General features: G+C 35.3%; 1 protein-coding gene across 2 annotated transcripts in view; it reads right to left on the reverse strand.

The window, feature by feature from the left end:
• Positions 1 to 2,040: 2,040 nt before the first annotated feature.
• The window catches only part of LOC129004084 (C-type lectin 37Db), a 76,964-nt gene continuing 60,767 nt past the window's right edge, over positions 2,041 to 18,237 (reverse strand). For both annotated transcript variants that reach the window (XM_054432475.1, XM_054432474.1), the window contains exons 3-5: positions 7,890 to 7,996; positions 5,802 to 5,910; positions 2,041 to 3,680 (exon numbers count right to left, since the gene is read on the reverse strand). In XM_054432475.1, the coding sequence (XP_054288450.1) occupies positions 3,433 to 3,680; positions 5,802 to 5,910; positions 7,890 to 7,996 (464 nt within the window). In that variant the 3' untranslated portion in view covers positions 2,041 to 3,432. The remainder of the gene's footprint in view (positions 3,681 to 5,801; positions 5,911 to 7,889; positions 7,997 to 18,237) is intronic.

Consider the following 18,237-nt stretch of genomic DNA (forward strand, 5'->3'; position numbering starts at 1 on the left):
TGCTAACGGAATAACTGGTTTTTTTTAGCATGCTTTCTATGTCTTTAATAGGTTGATTATCAAGTAAAAATTATAGAATAAAATTATAAACTACAAGTTTTAGTGTAATTGATCTTTTCAATCCTTTGTTTTTTTTCTTTATTAATGCTTTACGGTACCAGGTACCACATACGTGTTGTTGTGCACTCATCATTTTACAAGTGTGATGCACCAGCGCAGCTAAGCCCAATGTCCACTGAACATCACGGCTGGGATGCAATTGTTGGTGTATGAAAGCGAAGGCACCTGCCCTCTTAGTATTGTGGATGTTTTCGAGAGGATTTCCAATGCCTGAACCGACGGAGTTTCAGTGTGTGAGACTCATACCATACAGAATAGGGTGAATACACATGACCCTGATGGTGTATAATTACTAATTAGCTTTCTATCCTAAAACCAGATGAAAGCCTCGTTGCAAAAGCTGCCTAACAAGGAATTATACTTACTTCTCTGGGACGTATGTTGTCCTTATACGCCTTGTATTCTGCTTTCCGAGAGCTCACAGCGTTTTGTGCTAGGATTACCCATACTGTAGATGCACAGGAACACTGGACAAGAAAACATCCGCAATATGTGACTATTCTCTATTCACAGGTGCCCCGGGCCCCGCCTTTTCATATCACAAAAACACTCGAACTCATCATTTTGCAAGTGTGAATGCTGCTGCTGTTTGTTTATTTTGTCATGCATAGTTGCATAGAGTTTGAGTTTGATTAGTTTTCCTGTCATTAGCTTTTTAAGTTGCCATACTTTAAACCTTAAACCATTGTGAAGTTGGCGTTAACAAAGTGCAACCATTAATGGAACCATAGCAGTATGAATTTCACTCTGCGTTGAAACAATAAGGTTCCAAATTCCTTGAAGTCCCATTTTCAAACTCGATCCTAGTATAGGTACTAGAGTTTATAGCATACTTACGATATTTGTCCCTTTTTGAATATTCCACATATGGCAATAGCATTAAATGCACTAGCGTAGCAAACATGAAGATCATGTAGTCAGAATCTGGGAGAATTTTTTTTATGTGTACCAAGAGATCTTTTTATAATACAAGCATGCAAGATTATAATAGTTTGCAGGATGAGTGAGGTCTACACACTGTTGATTGAGTGCTAACTTAATAATCAGAAGTTCACTGGTTCAATCCTGAGAAAAGTGGGGGATATATTGAAACTTTAACTATATGTTTGGCCTTGCACCTGGGGCAGATGTCATTTGATACTCCTTGGCGTAGGACTAACCGTGGGTGGGGTTATCTGTGCAAGTGGTAGTTTTTTAACGTTTTTTGTGGTGTTTTTGTGCAGTTTTTAGACTTATTTAATAGAATATTCCTCTAATAAAAGTTTGTCCCTAAAACCTCTAGGCTGGCTCACAGAGAACACGCACGTGGTAGAGAAGAAACACGCTTATGAAACAACAGTGCGCTTTCAGCTCTGGTATGTTGAGGCAAAAATATACTTGTGTGGTAGTAATAACAAACAAATAAGTAAAAGTAGTAAAAAAAAAGTAAAAATAACATAAAATTATTAGGTAGTACCATACCATGGCAGTACCATAAATGGTTTTCAGTCATAGAATCAAGACTCAATAATTTGTGATATGAGAAATATTGAGCTTTAAAACTTCACAATACAGTATTTATTTGAAATAATAAATGGACTGCATGAAATATACTGTGGAGGATTTTAGGTATAAGGAAAAAGTCTAGGATTTGCTTTGTTATCAAATAATAACTATTCATCTACATTCTCTATTTGATAAAAAAAATATGATTTTCGCCGGTAGATTTTCAAGAGTAGCTAAAAACCCTCATGGAGCTTTTATTTAATAATTTTTTGCGGTGAATGCAAATGCAAATCAATGAATATCATCAAATCAGTAAAAACAACTTGTGATGAGTTTAATGCTTAAATGAGTTTAATAAAACTTAAAACCTAATATAAAAATACTTCAAGTCTAAAATAGTCAAAGAAGGTGAATTGATTGAAAGGAACACAACTGTTGTTATTCACTTATTTAATACTTTATGTACAGGTAGCACGCAGAACATGCGATATTTTACAGAGAGAAGAAAACTATACACAAATGTACAAGATTAGTGACAAAAACGTAACCTAAAGTTTATGTGAACAATATTTTTCAAACACATTGTTTGGCTGTACAAGATTTGTGATTTTGATAGAGTCTAACACTAATAAACCTAAGCTGAAGATTTTACAAGTAAAAAAGGGAGTCTTTTCTAATAAAAAAAATATGATTGTATATTTTATTTTAGTTTTGTGTGGTTTAAAGATTTTAACCTGAATATAAAGTACACTGCTAAAACAGAAATTATTGTTTTTTTGTTTGTTATTTTATCAACACCTTTTACAAAAATACACATGATTGAGATAGACCACAATTAGGTATGTTGCTGATTTTGGATAGCCAAAATGTCAAAATTAATTTGATAATGTTTTTACATGTTCAAAATTTACAATAAAAGAGAAACACACATCTGCTTTGGACTGGACACAGACCTTTTGCCAATTTATAGACCTATTCTTCTCAAAAGAAAACTTTCAAGATTTAGAATAATTTATTGAGCTTTTCTAACAAAGACTATACAGAAGAGTCAGGTGAAAATTAATCCAAGCAACATAGGATACACAAACAGATGATTTAAAAATAATCCAACTAATCCGATTGAGAATGTCAGATGTGTAACGTTTCCTGACATTACTGCGGGTAAAAATGCAGCCAAGACAACTTTCATCAGGTTAAACACCTGTTACATATGATCAGGAGATTGAACTGTTTATGTAACTTCCTTCTCAGTAGTTTGAACGACTAATGTCACGTCATAACATGTCATTAAATGAGAAGTAAAGTGTCACTGCTATAATGTTAAATAACTCACTAAAATCACTAGATAACCTACAGTTTTTAAAGTTATATGTACAAAAACTAAAAATTTACAAATCACAAAAAAATCTGCATTAATGCAGATTATGCAAGTACACTCATGAGTTTAATAGCACAAGAGCCATCTTAAATATCAACACTAACCAAAAATGTTTTGAATAATGTTAAATTAATTTATCAATGCAGCTAAAATTAATAGTTACAACTGGATATTAGACGCATTTAGTGATGTAAGAGTTTCCACCAATAAATATTTTTTTTAGATAATTTAGATACGGTAATTTTTAAATTTGTTTTTGACATTTGAAAGATTGACCATCTATGGCTTTGAAAAATTATATGTACTTGCAAGTAGTCCGTTTCACAGAATTTCTTCAGTATGACTGACACTCCTGAGTTAAGGTCCAAGTCCTAAGATACTTTGGTAAGTCGTGCCGAGCACTTTGTCACTGGACCGGAAGAATTCGCCAGATCGTTCAGATCAGTCGCTCACTGTCCCACTTCGCAGACAAAGAACGTCTCAAACGAACAAGGCGAGTCGTTCCACTTGAGACCTTTGCCATCTCTGTTCCAAAGCTCCAGACAATGTTCTTCTTCTCCGTTCTCGTATCGGAAGTTGTTTGGTTCTCCCGTGTTCCAATTGGTGAATGTCACAGGTCTTCCTGTAGACATCCAGAAGAAAGTTCCTTCTTCAGCCTGATCCGTACCTGACGTCCAGAAATGCTCATGACCGAGGCCTGGAAAAATGTTTTTATTAATCACAAAGCAATATCACTTATAACTACATCACTGTTATATTTTCAAGGAAAGCTTAGTGACTGTTAGGAATTTTTTGAAAAGATGTAGAAGTTCAGCCAGTTTTTCTGGGAAAGTTTGTGTCCAGTGTGTAATGGATACACAACAAAAGCCACAAAACATATAACTGATATTTCGTCCTATGATATTAAACGACTTCTGAGAGTAGGTGGAAGAGGACTTCTACAATCTACTCACTGAAGAATTCTTACTGCCCCAGTCTTTACCTTTCTCAAGTAACCTATAGCATTTGAACTCTATCCTCTTGAAAATTTATAAAAGTCACCGAGGACTATTTTATTAAGGGTGCGCTTTACCCCTGACGCGCAACCGAATGCAAGGGTTTGCAAGAGTTCTGTTTTCACCTGGTACATTGAAGGTAGAATCAAAGTTAATGTCTCATATAAAAAAGGGTGAAATTTTCTATAGTTCTTTGTTTCTATATTTCAATCATTTTAAATACATACCTTATAAACTTGAGTTGTAGTACAAGAAAAAAGGGTGTTTTCAACTAGCCTTAACTTAAAAAAAAACGTTTTTTGAACATTTGAAAAACGCAGAACTATAGATTGGTTTTTGTACTATTATAAGCCGTTTAGGCGTAGCTATCATTATTTGTTAATTCTAAAACAGTAATCTTGGAAACGTCTGCAAGCGCTTCTCGCAGCGCTGTCCAATGGTGAAACATAGCTACTGAAGCCCGAGCTGAGATTTCCGAGCTGAGGTAAAGCGCACCCTTAATGCAAAATGAAAAGAAGATATGTGCGAGTGCCAGATCACGTGAGATACCAGCAGCTTGTTATTATTCACTCAGATCAGCTGTTTCTGTAATCAGGACCATTTATCATAAGCCCAATGATCAAGGCCAGCTGAGCACTATTGATTCCCAATAATCCAACTACCTTTTTCACCCACCACTGAAGCAAAACCGTGTTCACACAATGCCAGTAGGTGACTAGGTGAGGCGATTTGTTGGAAGACAACTGACTGGAGAGAAATGACTTGCTTCGTGTTAACACTTCAGGCCAATTACCTTGCCAACTGCCCTCACAATTGCCATGAAAGTCAGAGTTGTCTCCGGGAATAGACTGAGGACAACGGACAGGACAGCTGGCCTCCGACAATACCACAATCATGTGATGACAATTGGTGAAGACAACTGTCTCACCAACTGGCATTGCGTAAACACATCTGCTTTAGCGAGGTTGGATTACGAACAGTAGTTAATACTAAAATCATCCTTTTATGAAGGATCTCAACCCTAGATGCTTTAAAATGTTCTCTTGTAGTCTTTTCCTATCCTTTCAAACTAGTCTGATAGTTCATTCATCAGCGCCTAAAAATAAGCACCTTGATGTAATATGTAAAATTACTTCTATTAGTCTTGGCATCAATTTACAAGTCTACATTATAATTCAACTAGCACACTGTCGGTTTACAGAGTTTGTCAGACCAATTTTTTAGATATTTTATCAAGTCTCAACTATATTTTGTTCATGTATACATTTTTTTCATTTCATTCTAAAAAAGTTTCTTTCAACTAATATTTGAATTGGCTGAAAGATGTGTTTTACAACACATTTCTAGGTGTTGTAAACCCAGTTGCGCAACTTTGTAGCCTCAATTGCTTGGTAATGATGGCTATGACAAGCATTACTAACATATGTCATCAGTTGACATCTAGCAAATTATTATGTTGGGACATAAGTTGTGAGGAGTGTGCACTTGTTTACGATAACAACTAACAAATATAATGATTATAAAACTCAAAAATTAAGTCCTTGGGCAAAAGAGGGCTGATCTCTCAACCAAAATGTGTACAGATTTTGACTTTTTAACCAAGTGACAAACATGAATTACATGTTGTGATCTGACTATAACTAACTTTCCTTCTCTAGGTTTTTTTATATATATTTATTGTATATATATTTATAACAATGTCAGTGTGGTATTGTTTACTTTTTTCACATATTGTATTCGGTTCAAATCTTTTATTACCAAAAAGAATATCTGATTGACTCACTGGTAGGTTTTTGCTTAGTACAATGGTTATACTAGCTTACCAAAATCTCTTATATGTTTTTCTAATTTATCATTCTCCTCTTGACTGTTGATGGAAGCCAGATGCATTCCGTGGTAGCGACAATACTGTGCTGCCCTGTACCAGTTGGCCTGAAACAGGAAAATTAAATATTAAAACTTACAGCTTTAGATATTTTTTACACAAATCAGAAACAGATTTGCACTATTATGCTGGGTCTGCCTAGGCGGAAGAGGAGCCCTGGCTAGGAAATTGTATGATTAGGGAAGATCATCTACGCAGACACTCTGTTCGAATTACACTCCGATCAGATGTCGTGAACAGAGTTCAGTAGCATGAGCATCGATTTTCAAATTCCTTTCCAAGCTGACGTGAGCTAGGCGATGACCAGTAGGGCTAACCATTAACTTCTGAGAAACAACTTTAACCTATAAGCCACACACCCTATCGGTAATCTGCCAATGAGAAGGTCTAATGAAGAAGATATTTTAAAGGGTGACGAGTCTTGGAGTTTTTAAAGGACCTGAGAGGAAAAATCAAGGAGATTACCGCGGGATACAACGAAGATCGGAGTGCGTCTGTCTGTGCGTGTGCTTCAGGTATACCATTAGCAGTATGTAAAAAATATAACTAAACTTATAAAGATGTAATACAATCAAGTCACCTAATTTGTCATTAACTCAATCTTTTTAATTTTCTATTTTCTCTTTTTCTTACTATTGTTGCTCTTTGTTTTTTCAAAGTTCTTATTTGATGTTGTCACCCTTTATAACTTCACTGTTTTCTAAATTTATTTGTTTTATTACACGTTTAGTCACACCTGCAGCACTCTTATTTCTCTTTCAACCTTTCACCTCTCGACAACAGCTAAGAGAATGTAACTTTTAAGAGACCTTATTTTAAGAGAGGCATGGTACTCGCTAGGGAAATTCTTTAAAGAAACAAATTATTTCCTTAACCTTGTATACAGACATGATATTAGAGGGAGAAATGAGTTTTGGTTACCAATGAGTGTTATCGCCTCACTTTAAAAATATCTTAGCATGAAATAACAGTATAATTCATCACTAAGGCGTCAAGTGACTCTTCAACCCAATTTCAAGTTACAGGAAAATAATGCTTGATATGTCCCAATATTTACATACAAATAGTTTTCTTGAATTTCTTTGGCTTTCAGTGCATTAAACTGTTTTCTCGTGTCATCCAGCTTCTTATAATCAATGTAAACAAATTTTAATTAGTCGGAAACAATGCGACAATAAATTACATTCGATTGGAAACAATCTATACAACTGATTGCTTACAATCGAAGATAACAATTGAGCAAAATGTACTGCTGCGTCATCGATAAGACTCCAGATGATTTTAATTCCCTAGGGATTAAAGAGATTTTTTTCTGCCAATGGAAGCGAACAGCTACCTTAAACCTGCAACGTTTGTATTAAATTAAACAACTGTTTTAGCTGCAATATGATGAAAAAAGGTTTAGAAAGAGTTTGCAAAAGTTTATGTTTTGGAGGCCAAAATGAGAAAAAACTATTTTCCCCACATAAAATCCTTTTCTCATGCTGGCTCTGAGGATCATGCTGGTTTGTGAATTCGTTCAAATACAAGGGTTTATACATTTGTACCAAGTTTCATCAAAATTGAATGAATTTTACATCAAGTTATCATGTTATTGGACATATGAATTTGAAAGGATAGTGCTTTTAGCCTCTGGAATCTGAAGACATCATAATGAAAAAATAAATTGGTCCCGGTTTAGGTTTTACCATGAGACCTATGGTAATGGCGTATTCCCTATATGGGAAATTTACCAATAAATTGACTTTGGCTACTGTAGACATACTATTTACAATGTAAACCCTGAAGCTTTGGTCCGCTTGTTGTTCAATAACGCTTGAACAAGTTTCTATTTATATCAGAGAAAAGTTTACAATGTAAACCTTATATGGGAAATTCCCTAAAGGATGGGTCTCTCAGAATCTCTTTAGCCACCCTCCCCCTCCCTAAACTAAAAGACAGTCTTGTTTACACACATATTTGTTGTGACCATGTATATGAACAGTTCAAAAAACAATATCACAACCCATGTTTTATTAAAGTTTACCTTGAAGAAGATGCCGAGATAATATCTCTTCTCCCCCAGTTTCAGAAGAGGCATCGTCCATCTGTTGAGGGCTGGACCATCATCTACGCAGTTCGTACATTCTCCACCTGAGAACAAACAGGAAAGTGTGAATAACAAATGAAGCATACTAGATAAATTATTTATATATGAACCGGTGAAGACAGTTAAGGCTTATTTCATGCCCGATAATGCTTCAGTCAATTTAAACAGACATGAAATGCACATCAAAACATGTGGGAGCTAACTGCTCCATAAGGGGAGCAGGGGAGACTGGGGGTTGAGAAAAAAAAACCTTCAGTAAAAAGGGGGTTCTGGGTTTTTCCCATGAAAATCTTTAAGATTTAAGTACAAAATGGTCGATTTAAAAAATGATTGTAACTAAATTTGCTTTATGTATTGAAAATTTATTGTTTTTTGCATGATTTTTTAATTTTGGTTAACCTATAGGTCTTACAGCCCCCCCTTGTCTTTATAGATGGACCCCATCCCCATGTACCGAAATAAGTTTCACATTCCCCAATAGGATGTGAAATCTACCTAAAATATCAAAATTCAACGGTTAAATTCACGAAGCTACTAAATGTTAAGATAATTTTTGTACTTAACACATAATCAGCTGAAGAGATGGTTAAAAGTTGTTGAAATAGTATATTTCGTACCTAGGGCCGAAAATGAGGTTTTGCCGGCTCGAGAGATTGCATTGCTATGGGTTTTGATTTTGTATTTAAAATGCATTCATGTTTTAAGTAAGTAAGCGGACAGTTGATTTTGCGGCCCCGGCCAATAAAAACCTGCTCGGTCCCCAAATTACGATGACAGCTGGCATGGCCAGCAAAACGTAACTTTCAGCCACCAATTAACGTATGTAATACAGCCAAAAACATCATAGAGTGGTGAAAAAGTATATTCATTACCTTGTGATCATGGGTTGGGAATTTACAAAATTGTATGCAAAATTAAAACTATAATGTAACTTGAGACGAAAGCAAACTAAGAGTCAAAGCAAAAAGAGATAATTTATTGCTAGCATAACTAAATAAACAAATATTTTAATTTTAATTTGGTTTGTTTAACTGTACTTAATTTACAAAAGTTAAAAGAATTACAACTTTTTTTTATTTGTTTCGAATAAAATCCTAATGTTTACAAGGTACCAAACTCTAAAGAGACCACAATTGCCTGGGTTTCATTCAAAACAAGGTTAAATACCCCGATGACTCATCACTATCCATGAGTCAAAGTGGTGCCTGAAGCAATACAACAATAGGAAATAACAAATCTGTAGCCAATAACAAAGCCATTCAAGCAAAACTACTACCTGTGAAAGCAATAAAATAAAAGCCCTCATTGAAGCACCTGGGCAATTAAAGTAAATGAAATTGCTGTTTAAAATAACGCTTAAAAATTCCACTTTATTGATTTCAGCAATAATTAGAGTAGTACATTTAAGGTTGACTTATCACAACAAAGCGTTCAAAATACATTAACATATGGCATAAGGATACAGTCTTTTTGATCGACCATCATTAGTCCAAGATCATGACTACATAACTAAGTAGTAATGTTGAATTATACTTCACGATACTTGGCTCACTACCAGACCTTTTATTAGAGTATTAGTGGAAAAGTAGACACCAATTGAAGAGAAAGGTGAATATTTTATAAGGGAAAGTGTACCAGTATTGTAGCATAATAACAAACATTCATTGAAAAGCAGTGTGACATTTATTGAAACTCGCGGATCGACCACCCACCCTGTGAATAATATGGTGATTCTAATTCTTAATAGGATTAAAATATTAAAGTAGCATTAGAATCTGGACCAAATTTAATAGAATATCCCTATCGTTAAAAAAATTGGTTAAGACACAATGAATCAGCTAGACTTTAGTGAAATTTTTTATATAAATTGTTACATTGGTTGTTAACATATCAAAACTTTTAACAATAGAATATCTTGATGTCAATTTTAATCTGTAAATTCTAGTTAAATAAATATACTTTCTGCAGTAAATTTTAACATTTTAGTTAAAGTACAACTGATTCAAGTTAACTTTAAGTCTTGTAGATTCTTAATGTTGATGTTGTGATCAACTCATTTTTGGATCAGTTGCATGTCTATTTTTGTACCTAAAATGAAATAATTAATCAATTGATAGCTATTTTTTTATAGGTAACGTTAAGATGCCTCATCATTAATTTACTAATCTCTCTTAAATTCCTATTTTTTACCCCATTGTGGGTGTATTTTTTTTGTCCTAGGACGCTATAATAGGCACAAGCCCGGAGTTTTCTTCGCATTACTTCTGGCTAGACCTAGGGGTTGCGGCATTATTACATGGCACATGGATAAAATCCATTTGGTGATTTGGTGGGATTTGATCCTGGGACCTCTGGAACCGAAGTCCTGCGCTCTAACCACTAGACCAGCTCGCTCCCCACTGTGGGTGGTTTAGTTGTATTTAAAGAGTGAAAATCCTCCGAATCACAAACCAAATCCTTATTACAATCAAATTTTATCCAAACGGTTAAGGTCATTTACCAATTAAAAATATAGGAATAATGAAGCTTCAGTGAGTAGATTTGCCGAAAATTATTAGTATGGACAAATCTCTTATGGGCTTTACCCTACAGGCCGATTTCTAAAGGGCTACGTCTGACATGCTTTCAAAGTTTAAATGATTTAATTTATTTAATGAATCAGCTGGCCTATGCAACTATCTGGTGTTTGTTTATTTACAAAAAAAAAAAAATATATTTGTGAGGAAATATGTGCATAATTTTGTAAAGGTTTATGTTTGGTTAAAGAAAGTTTGTATACGTTTTGTCATAGACTAACCAACGTTTTATCAATGGTTTTGCAGGATGCTCGCAGTTTCATTTGTGATTTATATAGGTTAGTAAGCTAAATGTAAAGAGGCTTGACCAACATCTCATTCATGAAGCATCAATATCAAGTAGATATAGCTAACTGATGTTTATACTACTCTAAGGTATGTTGTCATATTCTTTTGGATCTATTGACATCAAAAGTAGTTTTGATAGTAGGTTTACACTTATAAATCATTGATCTTTTCAAATTAAATCAAAGAGTTGCTGTATTTTTAAGCACACATAAACACCACTAATACAAGGTAATGACTGCCTAGGTCATATTTTCTTCCCCTTGCAAAGCACGGTATAGAGATAGCTTGTATTTAAGAAATCATAAAATAATCTGTCATAAAATCTCTCAAACATATAAATTGACAGATTTTAAATCAGACATATAGATCGTCGGATTTTGCAAACAATATTAACTTTCACATAACTTAAGTTGGATGTCGTAATCCTCTGTTAACTAAATGTATGTACAGAGGATGTTTATAATATGTAGATCAATGTAGATTAAGACCTCATTAGCTAGGTATGCTTGAAAACATGCCAGTTTGTCACAAATGTTGTGTAAACGTCTACAGTAAAATATCTAACATTATCAATACTTTATTTCAACACTTATAAATGTTTAATGCTACTAGATCTAGTTCAATACTTTTAATTAGGCTTTGGCTGGCTGGCTAAGCTCCAAGCTGGCTGGCTACAGTTAAAGTAAGCTTTTGATAGATATGGCTATACCATAGATTAGATGTGATTTTTTGAATAATTTTTGGCTGACTAGGTAATTGAATATAAGCTTTTCAAATAAATGTCTAGCTTTCCACAAACTAGTTTACCAAACAAATTTCAACAACCAAGAGCTTTTTTTAAGTATATATTTGATTGTTGAAACTTCAAACATCGACCGCTCAGTTGGTAAATAGGTTTAAGAGAAAAAAAATTTGATGAATAATCTTTCTTCGATGGAAAGAACAATAACTTATATTTTAAGTTGGTATTGATACAGAGAACTAACTTCACTAAATAGCTTGGTTACTAATCTAGGATTTTAAAAAACCTTTGTATTTACTCATAGTGAACCTGTTTACAATATCAATCAACTATGAGCGAAAGTTGAGAATTTTAATTAAATATCTTATACAACCCACTTCATTCATCCCCACACTGATCCAGTAGTGTCCCACATTGTGGGTCAAGGTTTGTGGGTCACCCACATTCCCGTTGACCTTAAGGTCTCCAAAGACACCCACTACACCTTTAAAGGTATGTGCTCGGGGTGGAATGCCGCCATTAAAACAGTTTCGAATCGTATAGACTGTAGAAATCTGTAGCAACACGTAATACAGTAAGATGTACTGAGAGGTTAGGTGTTTTCCATGTGGGTAAAAAATTACAATCCAACGTAGCATAAAGTTACTCTGTGGTAACATGATCTCCTTGACCTTACGAGGACAAAACTTGATATATGGTATCTGAGATAGCGTTTTACTACTTTTCTGCTCTAGTTGTGTAGCAAGTATAGAGCCTAGAGTCGACTACAGTTGGTGAAACTTATTGCACAGTTTGTAGCTGAGTTGAAGAATTTGGGTCAAGTATTATTCCAAAGTAAATCTCAAGGAGTAGAATACAAATTGTGAATGAATGTTTGGAGTTTTGAACACATTTTGATCAACTACTATTTAAGATGAATAGTTTTAAGTGATCATGACGAATGTGCACATTTTAATATGCAGTGCCATTGACTTGATATACTGTAGTAGATATACTTTCAGTCTTGACCACCCTGTCATATGAATAAGTCTCTATAGTATATAGCGTTACTTGTCTGTAAACTAGGTGTTTACTATAAGAGCGTTTTTCATGGAAAAAGGCCTGTATACTACTGGGAAATGTATCTACAGTCAAAGAATATACAACTGAAGACAGTCAGTGACGTTCTAAATTCAGGGACCGCTATTAGGGGGTTAATAGCATTTTGGGGTACACACAACCATCGCGAATCCCCAAAAAACCCGAAATTGCAGATCAGAAATGTTTACTTGATTTTTATTAGCGTCATCACAGAAAAGCTTCAATTCTTAGATTCAATGATGGATGAAACTAGACATTGCTACAGGTTTGATAGGTAGTCGTCATAAACTCAAACTGGTCGTACACTGCAACATTCCGTTCTGATGTGATAATGTAATCGAGGTGCATTATCTAGCATTGATCCCAGATTGTGACCAGTGTATGTGTTTGCGTACAACCACCAAATGCACTTACATATCACACAAGATCACTACCGGTGTTGAAGCAACATCCGTGTGATAAACCAACTTGTTGGTCAATAGATACGCAACAGCTTTCGCGATGTACAAACAATCTTTAATAATAATGTTCATGGACAAATTCTAAACAATAGTAGAACGGAATAATTTGAAAGAACTTGCCTAGTTCTCTTTTAAATAACCCACAACATCGCAGAAAAAACAAGTGCCAGAACACCAATGTTAGAGATTTTCCAAAGTAAACCTGGTAAGATTGAAACAATGCTTTCACGTATTCTTTAGATTGTGTGCACCGTGCCCAAGAAAAAATTATGTCAGCAAGCTAATAAGAAAGTTCCATAGTAGTTGAGCAAATAAAAACTGTCAACTTAGTACCATTCAAATAGCAATCGTTAATGTTTCTAAAAACTGTAAACTGTGATGATAATTTTTATAACAGTTTGATACTTAGGAAAACTTACTACCCCGGCTACCTAAATTAAATTGTTAAGTCGTTATTCTATTATCGCTGTTTGAGCATTCGAGAGCTGCGGTTAACCATAATGATGCCACAAATTAGTCTAAACCACCAGGTCTTTACTTAGATCGTGGATAAAGTGCACTGTGTAAACGTTTAGAACAGGAAGAATTGGGTACCTTAATTCAAACGATTAACACTCTCATGAACAAAAGATTTGATTGTGAAGTTCCTCGCCATTCTAAGTACAGAGTCATACAGAGCATAGAATACAGAGTCTATAAAGAACAACCATGTGTTACGGCAGTTAAAGCAACGCATGCCGTTTAAAATTCATCATGGCCTGGGGCGTTGAAGACCTTATAGACAATGCTCTCACTCCGTATGTGTCTCAAAGTGAACTGATCTGGACTAGAGACGCCTTCGGAGGTCGTATACTTTCTCCAGATGCCGAGATAGGCTACTACGGCGCGGCTGCATCTGATAGAACCGATAACGCCAAACGTCCTTGGATATGAGGCTTGCAAAAACTGCGAGTTGTAACTTCTTTTAATCTATGGTTGTAGTCTGGTGTTGATAGTATGACCTTGTGGGCGGAGTAACAAGCAGTAAACACATGTAATTATTAGGTTTTACATGATAGGAAGGTGTAGGCAGAATCCATATCTTTGTTCTGCTCGCAATTAGATAGCTGCGTGTTTATGGTTCTCGTCTGTTGAAGGGCGCTTGTTCGGTCCTGAGAAAAGCAACTAGCTTTTTGACACACAGCTGTATTTGTTTGGGCTTCTAATACATTGGCTTACTAAAGATACGGTTGATACACGCTAACAAAACCACATGGGCTTCTCACTTATCCAAACACTCATATCCCATTTGGGTTACAACAGCAGTTGCGTAGCCTATTCATGTCAACAATGATTATTGTCGTAAATAAACACAGTTTACTAAACAATAGTTGTTGAGACGTAATCTTTTTGTAAGAGTTTCAGGACTTTTGGAACTAGGGTTCTACATAAACTGAATGAGTATATTTGGGTTCTATTACCAAAATCATCAAAATAGTTAACTAACAACAAGCAATTTTCTGAAGTTTGTGAAAATGATTTAAACTTCTGAAACAAACATTTCATGAGTTAAACATATAGAGATAATTGTGTATCTCTACAAATATATTTTTGCTTTCCAGTTTTACAACTAATATTTTCAAGTAACAAAACCATGATACGTTAAGCAAAAAATAACCACTCCAATCGACAACCCAACAATAGTCTTGCACCATTACTTATCGCTGAGAGAGCTTCGATTCCAGTTTTTCACATATTCGCAGAATCGGCCGTACCTTCCACATTCTGATGTCCACGTGCAGAGAGGCAAACTGGTTGATAATGTATGTATATGTATCAGTTTCGTCACTTGCGGTATGCGATGAGGCAACCTTGATTATCATGGAGAGTACAAGGCCACTTAGATAACAGATCACTGTTAGCACAACAGGAAACTAATCTCACAAATAATGAATAATCCTTTGAGGACAAACTCAAGTTGCATCCATGCTGCTTCCAAACAGTTGGAAGTTAGTCTTCTTCGAGGCCTGAATTTACTGGACACTATAATAGCTCAGTAGAGAGTCTTTCGCTGATGACCATTAGAAATCTTCAGTTCGAGACCGGCAGTCCGTACTATTTTATGACGATAGTCATAGCCATCTGTTCCATTTGTGAAATATAGGTATGCCTACCATGACAGTACTTCACTTTCTTTATACCTTTTGATCACTGCACACATACCAATAGGACTATCTGCTGACATGTAATTACGTTCAATTACAATGTAATTGACATTCAAAAGACCCTTACTTAATAAAAGGTTGATCTCTTATCAATAATGATGTGATATTACCAACCAACCCCATTGTATCTTATCTACAGATGGCACAAAATCACAACCTACCTCATGATCTCTTATCAACAGATGTTACAAAATCACAACCTACTTCACGATATCTTATCCACAGACGTTACAATATCCACAGCCTGTCTCACGATATCTTATCCATTGACGTTACAAAACCCACAACCTACCTCACGATCCCTTATCCACAGACGTTACAATATCCAAACCTTACCTCACGATCTCTTATCCACAGATGTTACAATGTCCACAACCTACCTCACGATCTCTTATCCACAGACGTTACAATATCCACAACCTACCTCATGATCTCTTATCCATTGACGTAACAATATCCACAACCTACATTACGATCTCTTATCAACAGACGTTACAATATCCAAACCTTACCTCACGATCTCTTATCCACAGATTTCACAATATCCACAACCTACCTCACGATCTCTTATCTACAGACGTTACAATATCCACAACCTACCTCACGATCTCTTATCCAAGACTACAATATCCACAACCTACCTCACGATCTCTTATCCAAGACTACAATATCCACAACCTACCTCACGATCTCTTATCTACAGACGTTACAATATCCACAACCTACCTCACGATCTCTTATCCAAGACTACAATATCCACAACCTACCTCACAATCTCTTATCCACAGACGTTACAATATCCACAACCTACCTCACATCTCTTATCCAAGACTACAATATCCACAACCTACCTCATAATCTTCTTACAGAAGCTACAATATTCATCACCTACCACACTCTTATCATCTCACCGGCAACAAGACGTCCTTGTCCAGTCACGTTGGGCTCCAATGTGGGTCGCACGCACTAACACTAATTGTGGGATACTCGGGTACTCTGGATCATTATGTCCCACCGCACCATATATGTCAACTTTAACTAACCCTTTCGAAAGTTTAACGGGATAAAAAACACCGGCTGGAATTCTCATTGAGTAGTCCGTGCGGGGAGTGCTCTTTGAAGTCGAGGAATCTACGGATTCGGCTCTTCCTGAAAGATTCCAGAATCTTTAAACAATCGAAGGCAGCTCATGATCCAAGAGTTTATAGGGTTCATGAAGAAAGTAGACTTATGGTATGGGTTGTTGTTGATATATATTTTGTTTTTTACTCTCTCCCCTTTACATATGGAGAAGGCATTGTTTTCGTCAACATTTTCGAGTTTGAACTTTGGGTGGGAATATCCATTTTGGGTCCTCCTGAAGCAAAAAAGTAGTTTTCGAAGTTGTGTCTGAGTGTGTGAATGTGTACGCTAGAGCCTACACCAGGTAGTCATATTGTTATGAGGCATTGTTGATTTGGTATTTGTACTAATCCATAGTATCTCTTGGCAAAATTTAGATTCTTAGAAAATTTTGATTTTTAACTGTGATTTTCCGATTAGAATCTATAAAATAACGGAAAAATTGATTTTTCACAAAAAAAGGTTAGAACAGTTTAGACTCAAATTTAGTATTTTATAGCCCTTTTAACACCTAACAATTTAAGTACAACCTCAAATTCTGTAAAAATATGGTTAAAAAGTTATTGAAATTTTTGTGATTTTCCCATAACATTTCATAGTTACTCCTACCACCTGCCCACGATAAGGGTTGTTGAGCTAATGGAAGAAAGAATGGGTCAGATTGCTGATACCGTTTGATTTCACTTAAACTTCATGATTAAATGCTCTTGAACTATTGTTGATCAAATAGTTTTGTTAACCAGTCAATCCCTCTGCAAGGTCACTCCGTCCGTCTACCCTCAAGGAACACGTATCCTTTGCGCACTGAGTGTATAATGTTTCCCATTTCCGACTGGATATCCAATCTTCTTCAGTGTTGGTTGCGCAATATCAGAGAATTAATTACAAATCCAATTATCCTTGTAGATAATCCTTGACCTGAAGAACAGTCTGAGACGATCCAGTCCTGTCTGCAAAGGATTTGCATCGGAAACACGTCCAATAAAATTCTACTTGACCTTGTAAGCGATGCATGTTTAACAGAACTAACTTGTAGATTAATTTTCGCGTAGTTACATAAATTATACAGGGTGTATAAGAAATCCGTAGACAAAACTTGTGAATTTGTTTCTTAGGTCAAGACAATTAAAAATACATTAAGTATTTCATTCCCAGAAATTCAAGTACATTCCCAGAAACGCTCTAATTTTGTTTTATAAACATTTAACTATTAGCGAACTCAATACAATTGAAGTTCATAAATTCAATTGTTTGAAAATCCATCTCGAAGAGGCCAGATAATTGATTTATGTTATGTTTTTTTTAGCAAAGAAACTTCTAAGCAGCTTTGAAAGTCATTTAATTTTATAGGTTAATAAATTTCTTTGCCATTACTCTTATAATTTGCATCTGATAATTCACAAATGCAGCACATACTTCAACATTCTCTAATTGGGAACCCGACATAACTTAGGATCTAGATAGTCTGTTTCAATCATTAGCATTAGGTATCACTATGCTATCACCTAGAATATGAGAGTCAAAGTTTGTGTATGTATTTAAAGACAATCATGCATTCAGTGTGAAACATTATGGAGTGAGACTAAGATCAGCTGTTTATTAAACCTACTCATTGATCACTGTTAAGTCTTTTTTGTCTATGGTCTTATTAATTTGGAAACACCAAAAGCTATAGACTTCGTAGAATCAAACCTTTTGATTTAATGCTCAAACTAGAAAAGCAAACGTCAAGTTGCCTGAACCAATGGCATCCAGAGCAACTTGCACAGCATCCCGCTGGAGCGAAAGTGTAGAAAGTTGTCGGCATCTTAG

Source organism: Macrosteles quadrilineatus, unplaced genomic scaffold, assembly GCF_028750875.1.
Source record: "Macrosteles quadrilineatus isolate MER2022 unplaced genomic scaffold, UCM_ALF_1.0 Scaffold_9__3_contigs__length_116548681, whole genome shotgun sequence".
In the NCBI taxonomy this organism is placed as follows: Eukaryota; Metazoa; Arthropoda; class Insecta; order Hemiptera; family Cicadellidae; genus Macrosteles; species Macrosteles quadrilineatus.